The sequence below is a fragment of the Cryptomeria japonica genome, chromosome 11, assembly GCF_030272615.1.
Source record: "Cryptomeria japonica chromosome 11, Sugi_1.0, whole genome shotgun sequence".
NCBI classification, from domain to species: Eukaryota; Viridiplantae; Streptophyta; class Pinopsida; order Cupressales; family Cupressaceae; genus Cryptomeria; species Cryptomeria japonica.
Genome location: NC_081415.1, coordinates 67,492,311 through 67,513,540, shown reverse-complemented (window position 1 = coordinate 67,513,540; position 21,230 = coordinate 67,492,311). Strand labels below are relative to the sequence as shown.

The following is a 21,230-nucleotide window of genomic DNA, read 5'->3' as shown; positions in this document are numbered from 1 at the left end:
CATGGTGTTCACTTAAGTTATTTTTCAAAACTTACATGGTTTCACCTTCCTCACTTAGAGTAGTAGTGTAGTGCTTTGATTTCAATGGAGAATGTAATAGTGTTTGATGAATTTCCATGGTTCATACTTTTAACATCTTGTTGATTATAAGTTGCAGTGTAAAGTTAGTCTGAGCCACTAAATTTGTGTTTAGTTTAATTGTGGATAGTCATTTGGATTGCATTGTTTTGGGTATTCAAGTGCACTTTCTCGATGTGAAAATCCTTCAACATCCTTAGAAGATTACACCAATTCTTGTGGAGTTGTAGTTAATCTTGATGAAGCAGAACTTGGTTTATTTGAAATTTGTCCATTAGAACACTATCTATTGATATCACTACCCTTAGGAATAGATTTAGATCCTTCTAACCTTTTCCCCTCTAATTTCAGTTTATTCCAATTTGATTCGTTTAAAGCAAAAACATCACAGAATTGTTATATCTGATAATGAAGTTCCAACCACAACAAAGAAGTGAAAGAATGATTCAGACGTAACTCCCCCTGGATTACCAGTAAAAATCAAAGCCAAACGAGTCTATATCTACAGTAAAGTCACTAGTACATAGTTGGAACCTTGAAATCAATGTATGATCTTCTTGCAATCTTAGCATACGATTGAACTTTGATCAAGAGAGAGTAAAGTGACCATTGGAGAACTTTATTCTATGTTAGGCATAGTCATAAAACGCACGTCAACAGGTAGCAAATATACATTAGATTTGTAAGGAAATATAATCAGTTTTGTTGAAAAAAAAAATGAGTTCATAGTAGATTTTGAAGTGAAGTTTGTGACCACCTTGTGGTAGATTTGTGGTCAAGTAATAGCAGTTTGAAGAAGGAAACTTGTGAAAAATAGTATCATCCATCGTTTGTTAAAAGTTAGAATTTGAATGAGAGACCTACGGATTTGTAAAAGCAGTTTTCTATAAATAGGTTAAAAAGAAATATCATTTAACTCTTAGTAGATTTCAAAACAGATCTAGTATGAATAAATAAAAGAATTTGAGTGAAGAAATACAATTAACATCTGTTGAACAGAATTACATGTGAGAAATGTGCAAGTAGACATTGCAGATTCAAGGGGAAAAAATGACAAATTTGGAGCAGATTTAAAAAGGAATTTCTACAGCAGATTTGAAGCAAGTCTATGGAGAGTTCTGAAGCAATTTTGTAAAAGGACACTAAAGACAGATTTGTAAGGAAGGTTTATAAGAGATGGATATGCAAATATAAAAAGAGGATTATTTGCAGATTATACAAGGAGATTATAAAAAGTTCTATAGCAGATTTGTTAAAAGATAGTAATCAGTTTTACGAGAGATTTAGGATTAGCATAAATCCATTAAAGCTATCAAGATAAGTTCTATCTTCCGAACTATCCTTACAATTTTAAGTTAAATACTATAATGAAATGTCTTCAGGTTTGATAAAAGTATATTTATAAATGTATTACAATTCTCAGACTATACAAGGAGATTGTAAGTTCTATAGCAGATTTCTTAAGAGATAGTAATCAGTTTTATGAGAGATTTAGAATCAGCATAAATCCATTAAAACTATCAAGATAAGTTCTATCTTCCAACTTATTCTTAGAATTTTAAGTTAAATACTATAATGAAATGTTTTCGGATTTGATAAAATTAAATTTATAAATGTATTACAATTCTCACCTTAAGTTAGAATTGTTGTCTCGGGACTAAATTAGGTAAATCCCAAAAGAGGACATTACAAGGTACCAAGGTATCTTGCATCAAACTAACCTTGATCATAACAATAACAATGATACTTCAGCATATTACTTGTATCAAGAATATGAGCAGGATTATCCTCTCTACAAAATATTGCTATTTACCTTTGAAGGTTACTCAGAAGACTTAGAATCTATCCAGGAAAGGCCCTAAAATTTCATTAAAAATTGGGAATCCATTGACAAATACTAGTAAATAAATCAAACAAATACAAGCGCACAAGGGTTCTCATCTCACATATTTCAAGTGAAGTATTGTTTCCAAAAGCCACCCCAGCTGCAAAATCCTTATATAATGAATGTTTAACATATATAAGCGACAGGGAGAATTAAATCACAATTTGAAATCATTCAAGAGAGACTTTGTGTATAAATTATTTATTGAATTCTGTGCATGATTTTCTGTGAAGGTCATGGTGATAGGAAGAATTACTATACAAAAAGGGCAGTAAAGCCTCAAACTCTCCAATATGTGTTTATATATATTCCAGACTATTATCAAAACCAATAGGGACTACCTCAGAAACCTTAGGCAAACCTCCCAAACATAAAATCAACCTATATTAATTATTTTTCAGCTGATAATTCAAAATTAATCATTATTTGAAGAAGGTAATCGTGAAGGAGTGTACTCAGCTCTAGCAACAATGTTGAAGATATCTCTAACATAGGCATTGGAATCAATTCTATCAAATTCCTCCAACTTCACATTAAAAATTTAAAGGCAATCTTGAGTAAGAAAGAAAAGAGAAAGGGCAGCAATATGACTACTTCTGCAATCCACACAACTGCAGAGAATACACATAATCCCAAAGTCCTGAGAGTGTACAGGTTAAAAAGATCATATCTTGCAATATTTTTGACTATTTGTGGTTGTCTGAGATCAAGAATCCAAAGCCCAAAAACCAATTTGTCAGAAATTCTAAGCTCTTGCCTTCAGCTTCCAGACACACCAGAATAGCATTTTTCACCCAGCTTAAACATGGGATACACTAATTGTGAATTCTCAAATGTGTACAAACTTCTCCCTTGTAGAAATCATTTTTCTCTCACCTATTCCTTCCTGTTGCTCCTCTCTTAAAAAATGGGCACAGAAATCCCCCTTCCACTTCCTTGAAATAATTACACCCATCTGACAAAATCGCTCTATCCTTTATGCATTGATGGATGTCCATATACTCTTCCTGCCTGTCACTTCTAGGAGAGCCTTAGTAGATGGGCACCATTCCTCCTCCTATGTCGTTGCAAGTGATATCTCTCTTCTTGCCATGGCACCCATACTTGTGCCATAAATCTCTATATCTCTTCTATCTACCATTCCTTTTTCATAAAACCCCTCTTAATAGTTTTGCCTCCCCTCAACTTTACATCCCCATATCTGATTTAATTATTTCTGTTTAATTTTACCCACACATTGTCTAGCTGGCTAAAAAGATATAAAATAGCTAGTTTAATCTTAAAATGTTTATGACAAAAAAGGTCTGTGATTTTTATTTATTATTATTTACCTTTGAGAAGTGATAATATGAAAAAACAGCTAGCTAAAAAAACACAAAATAAATCTACATACCTGAATATTTGATACTCAACAGATACAGAAGAAATGAGTCAATTTGACATGAATTATAAGTATAGATATCTTCCACATTGCTTATAATGTTCTATTACATAGCAGACTACCAGGTACAATAAAGCACAAGTGGACTAATTGAATAATCAGTACAAGAAATAGTCAATTCATTACTCGCTCAAAATAATGTTGGTTGTGAATTTAAATATCTTTAGCATCCACTCCCATACAAAGAAAGAAGATGGAAAGAGAGTAAAGATATTTATGGAACAATTCTAGTTAGCTTTAACAACCAGAGCTAACTACTGCCTGAAGAATCTAACAATCAGAACTAACTCTTGCCTGAAGAATCTCTACCCCATGGCAAGCGAAGAGTTAAAAGAAAGCAGGATAGACTCAACATAAGTCCATCTTCACATCAGCCTCTTTGAAGATGCATATGCTGCTATTTTCACCAGTATATAAACCAATGCTTGTGCTAACCATATCTTGAGCTAAGTTATCCCATATGCATTCACAAAATGTTACAACTTCCACTTGACGCAGTACAGCTTCCATTTGAAGCCCTACACCAGAAGAAAAGCACATGATCAGCCACTTTGCATACTACATTCATATTATAAAAAACTTAAAAACACATCAGCCACCATGCACACTAGGTTAACTGTATTAGAAATCCATATATAACTGCAAGACTTATGATATTGCATTAATTAACAAACAAGATAAATATCATAATTCACCGAATCAAATTAGAAATGTTCACGAGTAAACAATGGCTAAGGGCATGTCCCCATGCAGCTGCTTAGCATATTTTGGCTAGCAACTGCTGCTCAACTTTTTGAGCAGTAATTTGTGAAAATGGTGGCCCCATGGATGTAAAAATTGCTGCTTGTTTTTAAACAATCCTCAAAAATAAAATTCTTAATAATATTTCCTCCAAATTTTGAAATTAAAGGCAAATAAATAGGGGAGGAAAAACAATGGTGAAGCCATGTGTCATTTTTCTCAACTGCTTATTTCCAGCCCCTCCTTTTTTCTATAGCCTATTTTCAATTATTAAGAAGCATCTGTTCCACAAAAGTAGGAAAGGATTTCAAATTCTCCTTTTCTTATAAGTAAAAAATTACATGGGGACACTTTCACTGCTAATTTTTAAGTAGAAAATAGATTTAAGCAGCTGCATGGAGACATGGGGTAAATGTGATAATGAGTTACCAATCACATACCTAAGGATCATCATATATCCAATTTCCTACCTTCACATACCTAAGGATTCAGGGATTCACATCAAAACCATACAAGCTCCCTAGGTATCTGATAGACAAGATGGTATTACTTGAGGTAGTGAGACAACTTTTAGAGTATGATTTCCTCCAAAAGGCAAAAGCACAGGCAAGGAATTAATTTTCCTATCATGCTTGGGAAGATGATGGAGGTTGAAGAGCACACGGTTATACTAAAAGTAGGGAGTGAATCAGTACAACAATCTTTTACCAATTTGAACTTTTTCAACTTCAATCACAAGTATATAACTTATCTCATTAACATATTCATTGCACACCAACATTCATATGTGATCTAAATAATATGAACACAAGATATATACGTGGAAACCCTTACGGGAGAAAACTACGGTAAATCAATGCTTTTATATATTTCTTCTTTTACAATATTTCGTAGGCACCAACCTACTAGAGGCACCAACCCCTAACCCTGTTTGTGAGCACCAACCCACTAGAAGCACCAACTCCCAAATCTGATTTTGTGAGCACCAACCCACTAGAAGCACCAACTACCACTTCAGAATTCTGTGAGCACCAACCCACTTCACTTAAATCTGAAATTCCACCTCTAGAATGTTGCTATAACAACGGATGATGGATTCTATTCTTCCCAAATTTCCTTCTTCAAACTGCTACAATCACCTCCTAATAATTCTGATAAACTGATCACACTTACTCAAAAATCCTTCATAAATCTGCACACACAGTCCTTCATAAATCTGCACATACAATCCTTCATAAATCTGTCATAAATATTTCATGAATCTGTCTATACAAATCTTCAGAAATCTGCATTCAATAATCTTCTATAATATCTTCAATCTACACACAAATCTTCTCTATAGCTCTGCTATAAAACTATCATAAATCTGCCCATATATACTTTTTATACCTGCTTCATCTTAATTTCTTATTCTGTTGTATACATCTTCAAACTTCCATGCACTCATCCAAAATATATTCTTTTTATTTTATTGTTCACACTCAATTCTCAGCATTATACTTCTTATGTTCAGAATTATTTCTTCATCATTACACACTCTATATTTCTTGCACCTTCTGCATTACACAGTCTGAAAAAAAACTCAGAATTAAATTCTTCACACTATAATTTCATGCTTCACCACATAACTATATTCTAACTTCCTTGCGATGTATATACTTATGTATGCAATCTATTGCATACTACGAACTGTCAGCAGCTTCTTTATATTTCCAGCATTCTCTTCGACACTCCACACATCTTCAAACTGAATTACAATATATCATATCTTATCTACAAACAAAAGAACACAACCATTCTCTATACCCCCACGTGAATGGTCATGTATTCTTAGATACCAATTAGTAAATATTAGTAACAACTGCCATTACAACTTTCTTTATTCAAATCGATGCCTTCTTATTTAATGGAAATGATAGTAACCCAAACTTTTACAAAGTAAGTCTTTGATTTTATTATTATCAAAGTTATTGAAACTTCTTTATAGAGTATTCTTTAACTACTAATCCCCTCCTTATCTTCCGTTGAAAAGTCAATGCATTCCTTGGACACATCAATGCATTCCTTGGCCACGTCAATGACTCTTAGTGAGTCGGTTGTGTAAGACATATATGCACCGTTTTATATGGCTTCTCTTAATCGGTGTTTAACTAAACCGATCCATCTTGTCAAAGAATCATCTTCTTTTAATATGTTCGATTCATTTACAAATATATGACTATTAATAATATCAATATTAATCATATTGATGTGCTAGAATAATAATAATATTACTAGAATAATAGTAGATCGTTGCAACTGTAAGTATACATGACAGTGACAAAAACAGTGAATAGTAGATCACCGTAACTTCAATATATCTGATTATTGTATCTTCATGATATCTCTGATCACTGTATCTCCAATATATCTGATTACTGTATAATCATAATATATTTGATCACTGTATCTTCAATATATCTGATTACTGTATCTTCATAATATATCTGATTACTGTATCTTCAATAATGGAAACATTGGTCCATAAATCGTAATTGTTGAGTGTAATTTCTGTATGATACTATAATCACTGCTTATTCAGCTATTATCAAACATCACTGTCTTATTAATATCAAAATTGCTGTGTAGTCTTATCATGCTCAGTTGCATCATGTAACCTGAGACATACATTTGATCACTGATTCTGATAAATTAGTACTCAAACTAATTGCTGTGTAGTATCCAATCATGATCACTGCCATTTCATGTAGCTGCTGTCATAGTTCTTTAATCTTTGTCCTCTATTATATGTCATTGCTGCATATGATCACTGCATACCCACATCTTGTATATGGAGTTCATCTTCAATTCTGATCATTAATCTGATCATGGAGATGCCTTCAATTCTGATCATTAATCTGATCATGGTGATGTCTTCAATTGTGATCCTTCAATGGTTTCATGTGTATGTCTTCTTCATATAAATCACAACTATCCAATTCATATAAATCATCACCTTTGACATGACTAATTTGTCTTCTTGCATCTTTGACATCAATGACAATATTTCCATCAAAGGTATGCCACACTACAACCGCAGTAGAGATAGTTAAAGAGGAATTGGAATTCTTTCATCTTGGAACCTATAGAGGCAGGGATCGATTTAATCTATTTCAAAGAATTGTGACAATTAAAGGAAGGAAGATATGGTTTCGTATGTCAGTGGACTTCATGAGAATGTGTAACTTCTTCTCCATTCCAGATCAGGTGCAAGATGATGGGGATCACATCCATCTAGAGTATGCAAAGGAGAAGACAAGCCTATCCTGTTGCCTAGTTGGACACAACCTAAGTTGGTATATTTGAATATTTTGATGAGAAATATGAATGAATACTCCAGGGAATGGGTAGACAAGTACATTAATGAGTTATAGAAAACTAAAGGTCACCTTTACCTATGAGAAGATGAGAAATGAGGAGTCCTGTTTCAATGATGATGAAAGGACAATAAGCAATGTTAGAACGCACGATGATGAGGAGAGTCAGGCTCCCAAAAAGAGAAAAGGTATGCCTGGAGGATCACAAGCTAAAGGCAAGGAGATTGTTAGCCAGGAGTCAAAGCACAAGAAACACAAGTCTAACACTCCACAATCTACCATGAGTTCCTCATCCGTGAAGGAGAATGATATGACAAAGGACAATGAATCCAAACAGGGTTCCAACATGGAAATCCTATTGGAGAATGATCAAGATTTACATGTTACAGCACAATTGGCACCACATGAAGATGACAAAGAACAGCCAGGATCTCTTACAATTCAGCTGGAGATCGATTTGGGCAACAATGCAGTAGACTTGACTAAGGAGAAAGAAGTCGATGATGTTATTTCAGAATTGAGAGGGCTTGATGAAGATCATCACCTTGAAGATGGTATGGAATTCTCTACTATTCCCGATTGGTTGTTGAGCAACATAGAAAAGAAGAAAGTGATAAGAGGCACAACCCATAGAAGATATTGATGACTTCCTAGCCATGGTTGGCAAGGAAAAGGAGCAAAAGAAAGCGAAGATGTTCTCTAGGATTACTAGAGATGATACAGGAGCACGCATTGCACGAGTGGCTGTCCCAATGGGTGACAAGACTAGAGTTGTGGTCACTCCTATGGATTATCAAGTTACCACAATTGACCTTGGACCTACTACAAAGAAGCAATAATTTCAAGAGTTAGATGATACAGTCAAGGCAATTGAGGCACAATTAGACAAGACTATTGAAAAGAAAGAGATGCTTGAAAGTGAGAACAAGAGACTCAAGGAATATATTGAAGGGATGAATTCCTTGAGGCATTAGGATCCTACTTTTGTCTCACCCATTGCTATTGCTCATGGATCCCCCTTTGATCATAAGGCAATGAGGAATACATATCAGGAGGTTGGAAAATGGATAGAGGATGTTTCAAAGCAAGTAGATGATTTCCTAGCTCAGTTTGTCAAAGAGTTTGACAAGACAGCGATGCTCATATTCAAGATGCAATTCTTGGAAGGAGCTTGAGAAGAGTTCCAACCGATGCAAGAGAAGAATATTCCTCGACTCATACTGTTGAAGCAAATTCCTATGTCCACATTGATCTAGGAGGGAGTTATTCAGTTGAGTAATGTTTATGATTTCCATGGTTGGTATTGTTCTTTAGCCATGCGGAAGTCAATGTATGATCATGCAAAGCAAGAGTGCATAGAGATGGAAGGATCCGTTCAAGAGATACAATCCAAAATCCTTACATATATTCAAGAGTTATTGGGACAAGATGTCCACGCTTCCAACAGTTTGAACTTCAAAAAATTGAAAGAGAAGATGTTTATTTACTTCAAGCAATTGGAATCCATTAGGAAGAATCAGCTAGATGACTTGGTTTCTCTCATGATTCACATCAACAACTTGTAGAAGCTTATGCCAAATTGGGAAAGCATCTTCAATGCTTGCTCAAATGCCTTACATGTGTTAGATTTGCAGCAGGGAGGTCTACCCAGCATTACGATGGAGGAACTCAACTCAGTCTTGGCTAGATTCGTTGACTATGCAGCTAGAGAGAGGGTTGAGTATACAACTAGAGAGAGGGTTGAGTATACAACTAGAGAGAGGGATGCAGACCAGAATCTTCTAGAAGATTCCCTACTTGATGACAAGGCATCATCCCATTGGACCTCCTTTTTTATTCCACTTTTTGATGTAAACCCTAATTAGAGCAGTGTTGGCATGATCTTGGCCCTTGATTCTAAAATGAATCTTGATCATTCACTTCATTTTGAGACTCTATATAAAACCATTTGCCTCTCATTTGTAAGAGAGAGATTTTGAAAATTGTCACCTATATGCTGCAAGTTTGAATTTAATCATTGAAGTTTGGTGATTTTGTTGAGAATTGAAGGATTGTGTGTTTCTCATTGCCTCCAATTTTAGATTAGAATTTGTTTTCAAGTATTTTTGTTCAACGGAGGAATTGTTGAACGCATTTGTATGAAATTCGTTTAATCCATACCACTAGCTTCTTGCTGATTGTAAGTTTGCCTTGTGTGGTCAACTGGAATTTTAATTGAACTTAACTTCAATTTATGCTTGCTCATTGATATGCACCCAATTGATGTTGTTGATGTTGTTTAGTATGAAATTGAACATCTATAAGTTTACCTTAGATGATTGCACTAAGCTTGTGTTCAGTTGTTCTTCGATGACAAAGCCTTGCCTAGTTGAATTTCATTGAATCATTCACTATCTCTTGCATTCTAGGTTATATAGGATTAGAATAGAACTTATAAACCCTCATCTTTTTGCATTTTGTTTAAAATCTTTGTTAGAAGTAGATTGAGAGCTCAAATTGCAAAATCCTAAGTCATTTTGAAATCATGGGCAAGCCTACTCCATTCATGTAAGTCCCCGAGTAAAAACAGCAATTCATATCAAACCATTGAGTTACCCACATGTCAAGAACTAATATTAGAAACCTTGGAATCATCTTAGTTGATTAGATATTTAGCATCTAAGGTGATTTTGTTCAAGAGAGGGTAAAAAAATTTGGTATTTTATTCGGTGTTCAAAGTGCCTAAAAAACACATCAACAATACTTCTAGGCTCTGACTCGTTCTTGTGCTCCCTCCGGCCAAGGGTCAAAGGATCATCTAATCGCTTGGTCTTGACCACTATTCGGCCTCTTCTCACCTTTATTGGGGTCTATAGGCATGAATCACTCAAGGTTGACCCAATTTCTCTTTTTAAGGCAACAACGCCAAAATGTTTATTGCTATATTTGATAAGTCAAATACAAGAAATAATAATACAAATGATAATGCATACCAAACATAGCAATAAAATATATCTTTACTCGCACATGAAATTATTACAGAGGAGAAGACCAGAGATGGTCGGCCAAGGATTACAATAGATCCGATTATACCATACCAACATCCTTGGCGATACACAGCATATTTAAAGGACCCGACGGTTGCCAAGAGGAACGCAACCGTCAAGCAACCGACACATTAACTACCTGAGATTGACAACCCACTTAATACAAACAATTAATACATTGGCAAATAACAAATATTATCAAATATAACAATAGGCATTTTATATTGACTACACAAAATCTATTTATAGGACCCAATAGTTGCCAAGAGGAACACAACCATTGACTAACTAACTCTTATAACCACCTGAAGTTGACAAACAATTAATATATAGTTGAATAAACCATATTATCAAAGCATAATAATAGGTGGTGTATACTAACTGCAATACGCAGTAACATAAGGTCAAATTTAAGATTCCTGGGAAGATTGAAGAGTCTTTTGTAGTAAGCTTAACATTTTTAATCAAGGAATGGAAACAAGATGCGGAGCTGTACCATACCAAAACAACAAGACAAAAGAACTCACACAATTATCAATCGAGAGATACAATCCCTGAAATTTTTCCAATAATATAGCTGAGCTGTGAAATTTTAAGTACAGCTAACGTAATATAAATTGATTGATTTGTAAGAAGCATTTTCAGAACACAATAAAAATCACCTCCTTATTTTATTTTTTTCCTTTATACTCTAATAATACTTTTAATAAAGGAATGGAGATGAAATGTAGAGCCATAGCCATCTCATGCCAAAATGGCAAGACAAAAAAAATCACAAATTCTGGATCAAGACATGAAAATATAGCTAAAAATTTCCCAATTACATCACTTAGCTGCGAAACTCCAAGTGCAGCCAATGTAGTATAAATTGATTGATCTTTAAGAAGCATCATTGGAGGACAATACAGCACCATCTCACATAACTTTTTAATTTAGAACTTTTAATGATTTTTGTAAAAAAAGCTATAACTTACTGGATACTCACTTTTTTTTAGACTCGTATTTAGGCAACGTATCAAGATATTTCAGCCAAAAAGGCCCAGTCTCTTGCACATTGACACCTTGAGGTCCACCCAAATAAGCTTGAATGATGAATTGATGAGATCGTTCTCTGTTTGGAAGAACAAACAATAAATTTCCTTCTTGTGATAAATGTGTTAAGACATTCAAGAAAATGCAATATATCAATGAAATTCTATTTAAAAAAGGCTTTAATGTTCAATCACCAACCTGCCTTCATAAGTCGATAGCCAACACACATAAGCTGCACCAAAATACATGGATAAAAATGGATTTGACAAATCTTCAATAGACCGAATTTTATAAGCCTTGTAACCCAAATCCCTTTGACATTGTAACACGTAAACATTAGTATGAAAGAATTGTGAAATAATAAGGGAAAAAAAAAGTTAAAGATAATAAAACCTTTAAAGAAATAAGGCATTGTAACCTTAACCTTCTAACATAATAAAGAAGAAACCAGTAGCAAAATATTCTCACGACTTTCTTAAATAGTGTTGGGATGATAGCTTTCTAAAGTAGAAGACAAGACAGCATTTTACTTTTCCTGACAAGAACCATAAATTTTGACATTGGCCATCTCCTAATGTACACTAAAAACGTCATAAATACATATCACCTTTTAGTGCAACCTCCCAGAATCTGATAGAAGAATTTAGCATTTCCAATTCTACATCTACTGATAGAGTCCAAAATTGTCTTCTAAAAAAGATTTATTTCAGACCAAATGTGTTCTGCTAATCTTATCCTTAGAAATTGAGCTCTCTCAGATGCAGCATGACATTTTCTTACTGGATATCGTTTACATTTTTTGTTTCTTAAGTCAAGAAACTCTTATAATTCTAAATCTTTGATGCCTCTTTCCCAAAATGCATGTCATACAGCACTTGGGTTCAATTCCAAAAAGGTTCTGGCCGTTTCACATTTCTAGGAGGTATGGAACACATTTTCTACTTTCGGAAAGAAAAAGTAGAGGGCTGATTTATTCAACTATGCCTGACCCACTTTAATCTCTATTAAATAAGCACCCACGTCATGGTTTTATAATCTGACAATAAAGCAACCACTGTCATCCTCAAGGACCTGGGTTAAATACTTTGTATTCAAGTGAGGCGAGATAAAATAGTTAAATCTTATGGCTGGCCCTATCTCACAGATATTTTGTTTCATGGCAATAGAAAGTATTCCCTTTGCCTATTACCCAGTTTTTTCGAAAATAGTGATTGGTAATGTTGGAAGAATGAATACACTTTAATGTGTATGTGATTGTATTTATTATTCAATGTGGAAGTTACACTTGTGGTTGTAAGTTACATTCTAGAAATAACCAATGTGGTGTTATTAATTATTACATCATTAACATAAGCAATAAATGGTTGTGTACAAATTTAGTCTGAACATTATTTCTAGCGGTCGAAGTCCATAGTTTGGAAGCATGGTGTGGACATGTTGAGACTTAAGAACGACTTGTAAATCAACTATGAAACCGTGTGTGTGTTTGTCTGTGCGCGTGTGTGCGTGTGCGTGCGCCTGTGTGCGAGCGCACGCATGTGTGCATGTGTGTGTGTATGCGGCATGTGTGTGCGTACGTGCGTGTGTGCGTGTGTCCATGTGCATGTGCGTGCGTGTGTGCGTGTGTCCATGTGCATGTGCATGCGTGTGCATGTGTGCATGCGTGTGCATGTGTGTGCGTGAGTGTGTGTGTGTATGCATGTGCGTGTGCGTGTGCATGCGCATGCATGTGTGTGCGTGTGTGTGAACGACTTGTAAATCAACTATGAAACCATGCCAAGTTGCCACAACTCACAAATTGTGTGTGTGTGTAAGCCACATGATGATGTCAAGAATCAAGAAATATTGCTTGTGATGAGGTATCAAGTCTACATGGCATGCAAGTAGCTGAGATGGTGACAACTCACCTTCACCCACCAATCAAATCATGACAAGTCAAGGCATCCAAGTGCATTGAACCTAACTAATCTACAACTATACATGTGGAAGGAGCATAATTCAATGTACCTAACCTCATTTCTTATTGGTCCTTCACCTAAAAGGATGTGTATTCAAAGCAATATAATGATCTCATTGATCAAAGAGAAATTGATTGTAACTAACCCTAATTAGGGTTTTACTGTTAAATCTTGGCCAATGATTCCAAATCAATCCAAGCCATTCATTTGTAATTGGGATGTCTATAAGAAGCTCAGCCTTTTCATTTGTAAGGGTTAACAATTGATAATAGAATAGTTAGTCTTAGAAGTAGAGTAGAAGGGAAGACAAATATTGTTGCCAAGGCTTGATGGAATAAGCATACTATTTTATTGAAGATATGTTGGATTTTGTGTTATTTCAAAATGTTGCATGGTTTCTACTTCTCTAATTTTAGTTAAAGTTCATTGATCTTCATGGAGAAGTGCAATTCTATGTGATAAATTCCTTGGTTCATACTTTTTATGGTTTGCTAATTGTAAGCTACAATGTAAAGTTAGCCTGAGCCTAATTATTGTTGCTAAGTTCGATTGTGGATATTTGTTCACGTTGCGCCAGTATTGGGTATTTGTATGAATATTTGCAATAATGAAAATCATTCACTACTTTAGGAGATTGCATCAATTTTGAACTTTTCTATAGTTGTTGTTATCATGACAAAGCAAAGCTCAGTTTAAGGAATTCATCTATCCTAGCATCATCCGTTATCATCATTGTTCTTAGGTCTTAGATTAGATTCTCTAAACCCTTTACCTTTGATATTTGTTTGGTAGAAATTAGGTTAGTTTCCAAGTTCCAATTGTGATTCATAAGCGTAGTCACATCATTACAACTGAGTCTATCTATTGCATTGTCAAGACCTGACTAAAGAAACCTTGGGGTTGCCTTACTTGATCATATCATTTAGCATATAAGGTTTCCTTGTTCAAGAGAGGATAGAATACTTAGTATTTTATTCTATGTTTGAAGTGCATAAAAAACACATCAACAAAACCTATGTATAGCTTTTTCGTGTCATTTTTATAGGCTCATCCGAATTTCAAACAAATTAAATTTTTATATTCTAAACTTTATCCTCTACAAATTCAAAAAATATTGTCAATTAATTTTCAAAAAATTTAGGGGAAGTATGCTTAATTTTTTATTTCTTCGAATGTGTTCACTTTTAATATTCATGAAAAATCACATATTCATTACAGAGTTAAAAGGAAAGTTAACCATAAACTCCATAATGTTAGCTAATTTTCCACCTAAGTAATTTATGAAATGCCTGAAAAATTTGGACTTTTTGTGGGGAGCACACCAAATGCTATGTTGTACTTTGTTCATTGCTGAAAAAAATAAGAGCACTTCGTGTTCTCAACCTATTTGAACCTCTTATCTCCACCATTAAAAAAAAAATAGTTTAGACACTTGATTTTGAGCACTACAAATCTTCTTCTTGTCACATCTTCAAGTTTTGAACATGGCTATCTTGAATTTCTCATCCACGATTAATTTTTAGTGGTTTTAGAAAAAGAATGGCCATTTTTCACCCCCTTTCGGTCTGTTAGTTCCACGCACATGCCCAACTTTTGAAACCTATTAAGGGTAGGTAAATAAAAATTTCAATTTATGAGCTTGACACGATACAAAAATTGTGTGGGTACAACAAAGTGGTGATGAAATCTCCCTCAAGCCAATTTGTCAAAAGAGTTTCTTTCTTTCTAGATAGGAAAACTAAGTTGCCGGTTTGGGTTCGAAGAACCGGTACGCCAGTACGGCAAAATTTTGAAAAGGGGTTTGGGTTCATTAGTACAAAAACATATATATATATATACATATACATATATATACATATATATATGTATATATATGTATATGTATATATATGTATATGTATATATATGTATGTATATATGTATATATGTATTTATATATATGTATATATACATATATGTATGTATATATATGTATGTGTATACATATACATACATATATGCATACATACATATGTATGTATATACATATACATACATACATATACATATACACTATATATATATATATATATATATATACACACACACATATATATCTATATATATACATATATATGCAGCCTATAAAAGCATGAATTGATTAGGATGTCACATAGCATCATATAAACAACAAAACCAACATAAACTTGTAATCATAGCACCATGATCATACCATAACAGCATCATATACATCAAGTTTAATATCAAAATGGCAAAATATTCAAGTATCATTGTCTCAACTTTCAACAATTATTAGTTTAGTTTATTATTATTATTATTTTTTCAACAATTATTAGTTTACTTTATTAATATTCAAGTATCCTTGTTTCAACTTTCCCCTTGCTTGTAGTCATGTTGCTTGTGTGAAATGAGCCAAGTTAATGTTTTAAAACTCACTTTTAAGGTTATATTTTTAATTTTTTATGCGGTGGATTAAAAAAAAAAAAAAAATTGCAAAAACAAACACCATTTTTGGGCCATTAGACCCTTGGGTTCGACCTGATCCAAACCAGAACTGTGAATCACGGACCCTGTCGAGACCACAGGCGGACCGGACCAGTACCAAGGGTCTAGGGGGGCGAACCCTACAACATAGTACAAAAACAAACAAAGAAGCAAAGGCTTTCTATTTTCAAAAAACTTAAGTTGGTAATTTTGCTTTCTTGTAACAAATTGAAGATGTAAGGTACCTTATTATTTATTGCTCATGGGATGAATTTTAATTTGATGATGGACTAGAAACTTTATAATATCCTCAAGGAAGCTTGTTTGATCACTCTTTGCTTCAATAGAATCTCACTCAAGCATCGTTTCAAGGAAGGAAATAAGGTTGCACATTTCATCGCTAATGAGGGTATTATGCAACTCAAATTTGCATCTAAGATTAAAAATTCTCCCAATGAAAGAATACTTTTGAATTTACTGAAAGAGGATCTCCTCCACCACCACCACCCCAAATCTTTAGATCCCCATCATGTTTTTAATTATTGTCATACTAGGAATCAATGAGTAGAAAGAGTGGTGACTAACACCAAATTATTAGGAATCAACACGTATCTCCTATCAATCAAAATTATGACACCCTCTCAATATTTATGTGGGAATTTTTTTAAGTTGGTCTCTATCCAATTCATCATTCTTGGCTTTCATTGTTATATTTTTCTCCATCTATTGTCTTACAAGTGGCACAGGTGGTAGACTCTAAAAGTCTTCTGTTGTAGTGTTGTGTGTCCAGCAAAATATTTCCCCTTATGGTGGTGTTGTGTCCAATTGCTACCTCTGCAATACATTTTGCATCTTAAAGAAAATGACCTTGATCTTTGTTAAGACTATCTTAGGCAAGGAAGGACTAGCAAATTCCAGAGCGTTGTGCACTCAAGCCTCCATTGCTGAAGACTTTGACACTAAAATAAGCTAGAATATTGTGGATGCTGGATCCTTCCATTGGATTTTGAGTAGAGTGGTCCCCAATGAGGAGGTGGTCATTCTGGGATCTAATTGTCAAGGCAGACTCACTTGTTGCAGATTTTGGCCCTGTTCTCCTACAACATACTGAAGAGATTGTTGAACTCAACCAAGTTTCTAGGTCTTTGGTAAAAAAACATTTGGACTTGCTGCTATTTTTCCAATACATGGCTTTATGTTTTGATAATATATAGGTCATTTAAGGGATGAGGAGCTGGAAATTTCAAGTTCCCTTACCCTCCTTTCATTGATTAGTGGCACTGTAAGATTAAAACATCAGCATACGGTTAAAGTTGATACTGGTCCGACATCGGGGCTGAGCTCTTGATTTAGTTTTTATGTCTATTTTTTCTTAGGCTGATAGTTTGGCTAGTTTTGTCCTGGTTGTGGCAGTAGTTAAGTGTTGTGTTTTGTTTGGATGGTGGAAGTTTGTTGCTTCCCAATTTTGTGCACCGCCTGGGTCTTTTGCCCATTGGTGATGTTGAGCATTTCTTTGGATCTAAAGTTACCCACATAAATGGTTATAGGCAAGTGAGGCTGCCTCCTTCACATGCACCTACCAAAATACCTTCATCCTCTTTTCCTCATTTCATGTGTTCTTCATTCCATACTAAGTAACTCTAATGTGCCCTAGTCCAACTCCCCTTCTTTTACACATTCTAGGAGATTTGACCAAATGCATATTAGACACTTCCTTTCTACTACTAGAGAATCTTTGTCCATGGGTGCTAGAAGAATTTTTAGGATAAGTCTTGATACATAAGATCACCTAGTGATGCCCACTTGAATTTTTTCATTCCCCTATAGATATTATGAGATCATGTAGTGGCTCTTTCATGGTGGTTACTGATGAAAGGGTTGATCCTTCATTAGGTGATTCAAATTTTCAAGCTATTAGGGGCAACCTTTTCCTCCAGTTAAAACCTTATCAACCCTATCGTCTATGGCCACAAGTCCACTGTTCTCATTGCTATTTGTTATGGTTTTAACTTTTGATACATGGTTTTATCTTCTTGACATCTTTTCTTTACTACCTTTGACTTCGCATGACTCCTCTAATTAGTTGGACTATTTTATTATTGTGATTTTAGTTTAATTTAAATGCTTTTCACTCTCTCATTTTAGTTCCACTAGTAATTTTGGGTCCATCAACCTGTTTAGTCATAATGATATTAATATAAATTATATCTTTCTAAATACAAGGTAGAATTGGCAAGAAGATCAAGTACTGAGTAGTCAATATAATCTCTTAAAAACCCAGAGAAATCACAAGAGAAAAGTTCAATAATGATGACAAGCTAATTCACTGATAAAAAAATGAAAAGGAAATACATTGATGGATAACATATTGGTTAAGTCAAGGAATTCATTAAGAAAATAATTGTATAATTTCATAGCTTAAAGATTGGAACCATTCATTAACGAGTTGCATGTGTTCGCCAACAAAGAAAATTATCATCGTTTTGATAGAAGAAAAAGAAACTACCATAGTGTGTACTTCTACAAAATATCAAAACATCCAAGGAACAGTGAAGAAAAAAGAAAAATCCATAAGCCTTCATAAACAAATTCTGAGAAAATTATGAAGTGTGATATATATGATAGTGTGAAATCACTCACTTATAAATCCAAACAGCTGTTCGGAAAGGTATTTGCATAATTCCATTTGGAGGATCTGATCCATAGAGTAGCCGCATACTGCTGATTTCAGAAAGAGCAGCTAGAAGTGCCTGTCATCTCAGTATAAGCAAATCACCAAACCTTAGAGAGGACCAATAAAATAGGAAGTAATATATCCTATTTATCAACTCATTTGTATACACCTGCAGCAATTACTCAAAACAAAAACCGTTATGATAAGATTGTAAATAAGATAAAATTTATGCATATCATCCCTCAAAATATTAATTATTTTTAATAAAACCAGAAACTTGAGCAATTTCTAAAATCAAAAACAAAATGATAAGCGGAAATTTAGTAATACATGACAAATGCATGTGACAGTTATTAAGGTTATGTTAAAAACAAAAATTCCTTTCGATAAAACCTTTGGACGACTGAGAGCCACTATTCCAAATTGTCAACTTTGTCCACTCTTTCCATCAAAGAAATTAAAAACTAACAGAAAACTAAAGTTAACAAAATTGCAGATACCCAATAACAAAGATCCACAAGGAATATAACCTGGAGCATAAAAAATTCCAAAGATTGTGAGGTTAATATGTATGAGGAAAGATATTAAGGTGGTGTTTCCAGAAAAGTAGCTCATATAAAACAAGGGTCAAATCACTGCAACAAAGTAACTCTTGAGAAATAATTCCTGTGCAATTTCTATAGGCATGAAGCAGTTTAAAAGAAATGAGTTTCAAATTCAACTACAAAACAATATGTCCTACCAATGCCTGAAACCTTAGAAAGAAATTACAAAAAAAATAGTCAATAGCTAAGAGATTAAATCCTAACACCATATCCATTCAAACCTGTAAATAAATGAAACAGAACACTTACAGGCTTTATTCCACTCGCAGCAAAATGTCTTGAAACGGTGATTTCTGCAATTGCCTGCAAGGAACAGAGGATTGTGTCTAAATGGTAGAAATTTTGCAGTGGTATAGTGATTCTACTAAACAAGTTACAAATATGCAAAATGGAAACTAGTATCACAAGACCTTGGTAAAAATACAATCGATACTATTTCAAAACTTTGAGTAGATGTTGTATGGTAACAGTAGATTTATTTATTCCCCTTAAACAGATCATGAAAGAAAAAATTTGAGAATTGTGAGGCAGAGATATATTTTCCTTGAGTGATCCTTCACAGCATGTCAGTTGTAAAAGATTTGAGTTCAACTGCATAGAATTTATAATTTACTACATTTCAGATCTCACTGCTGGATCCATTCAACAGAGTAACAGAGTTCAAGCCACACAGAGAAATATATTATCGTTTGCATCCCTTTTGCAGTTTTCTTGAGCTACCTTTAGCAGCCTGTAGAATATTGTAAATAATGAATTTAGATGGTCTAATTCATTTTCTTTTTGTAATAGAGTAGGACCCAATTCAAGAGATCACACACAATTCAAGATGTTTGTGGGCCAAAATGCCTTAATATGATAATATCCAATACATGCAGAAATAAAATAAACACTTGAGGTAGCGAAAGACCATATAACACTCTTTATGTAGGAAGTCATTCCATGCTATGGTACCATACACTTCACATCCTTACAATGATAATCACCTATTTTCTATAGACCTCTAAAAGACATAATAGAGGCGTAAACTACCAAACTCAATGTAGGCCTACTCGTTATCTGATATAATTAGTTGCACTAACTAACTTATAAAATGTCTGCCACATGTTGGCATCTCCATCCATCTATATTTATCGTAAATCATATCCCTAAGTACATAACATGTCATCCCTCCTTGACATGTTTTCTCCCCAAAACATGAGAGGAAACCAAACAATAAGGCAGTTGTAAGTTATTACAAATATGATGCCATGTCCTATCATTCACCCATCCATAGATGTTGTTTGTAGTGGTTTTATCTTGATGGTACCTAGTGTTGGTGCCTTGTAACAACATCAATGATCAAACCCCCTTTGCCTTATGTCCTTTTTATCACCCTATTCCCATTTGGGGCTTGTTGATGTGTTTTTCATGCACATGCGAACACATAATAAAATACCAAGGTATCTGTGATGTCCCCTTCTAGCTAGAGACATCACTCTAGCTTGTGATTAGCCTATCAAAGACCCTCGTAGGCTGGTAGGATTGGATAGAGGGTCACCTTGGCATGGAGATCTTCCGGGGACAGAGCAGTGTACACTTCTGGGTTGCCAGAGTTTGTTTATGATGAGTTTGGCTTTGAGTTTGGCTTGGCCAGGCTATTTTTAGCAGTTGGAGATGGACCCCTGCTATTTTTAGCAGACATCACGGTCAGATGGGTGGTCAACTGGTGAGCTCCAGTTTCAGACGGCATAGCTAAATTCAAAATATTCATGGAGTTAGACAAGTTTGAATAACTTAGCATTTATTATTAAGTGATTTAATAATAAAGTTATAAAGTGACTTTATTATATAATCACTTAACTTGAGGGTCAACTCATCATTAGACGGGGCCATGTTTTTAATTAAATTATCTGAGCCAGACTATTGAAATATTAAAATTAAATGCCCATTTAATGATTAAAATCGTTTTGA

General features: G+C 34.3%; 1 protein-coding gene across 3 annotated transcripts in view; it reads right to left on the bottom strand.

Moving 5' to 3' along the window:
- Window positions 1-3,379: 3,379 nt before the first annotated feature.
- Window positions 3,380-21,230, bottom strand: part of LOC131046637 (uncharacterized) — a 112,268-nt gene continuing 94,417 nt past the window's right edge. For all 3 annotated transcript variants that reach the window (XM_057980410.2, XM_057980412.2, XM_057980411.2), the window contains 5 exons: window positions 19,530-19,583; window positions 18,642-18,751; window positions 11,758-11,871; window positions 11,513-11,638; window positions 3,380-3,922 (listed from right to left, as the gene is read on the bottom strand). In XM_057980410.2, the coding sequence (XP_057836393.2) occupies window positions 3,871-3,922; window positions 11,513-11,638; window positions 11,758-11,871; window positions 18,642-18,751; window positions 19,530-19,583 (456 nt within the window). In that variant the 3' untranslated portion in view covers window positions 3,380-3,870. The remainder of the gene's footprint in view (window positions 3,923-11,512; window positions 11,639-11,757; window positions 11,872-18,641; window positions 18,752-19,529; window positions 19,584-21,230) is intronic.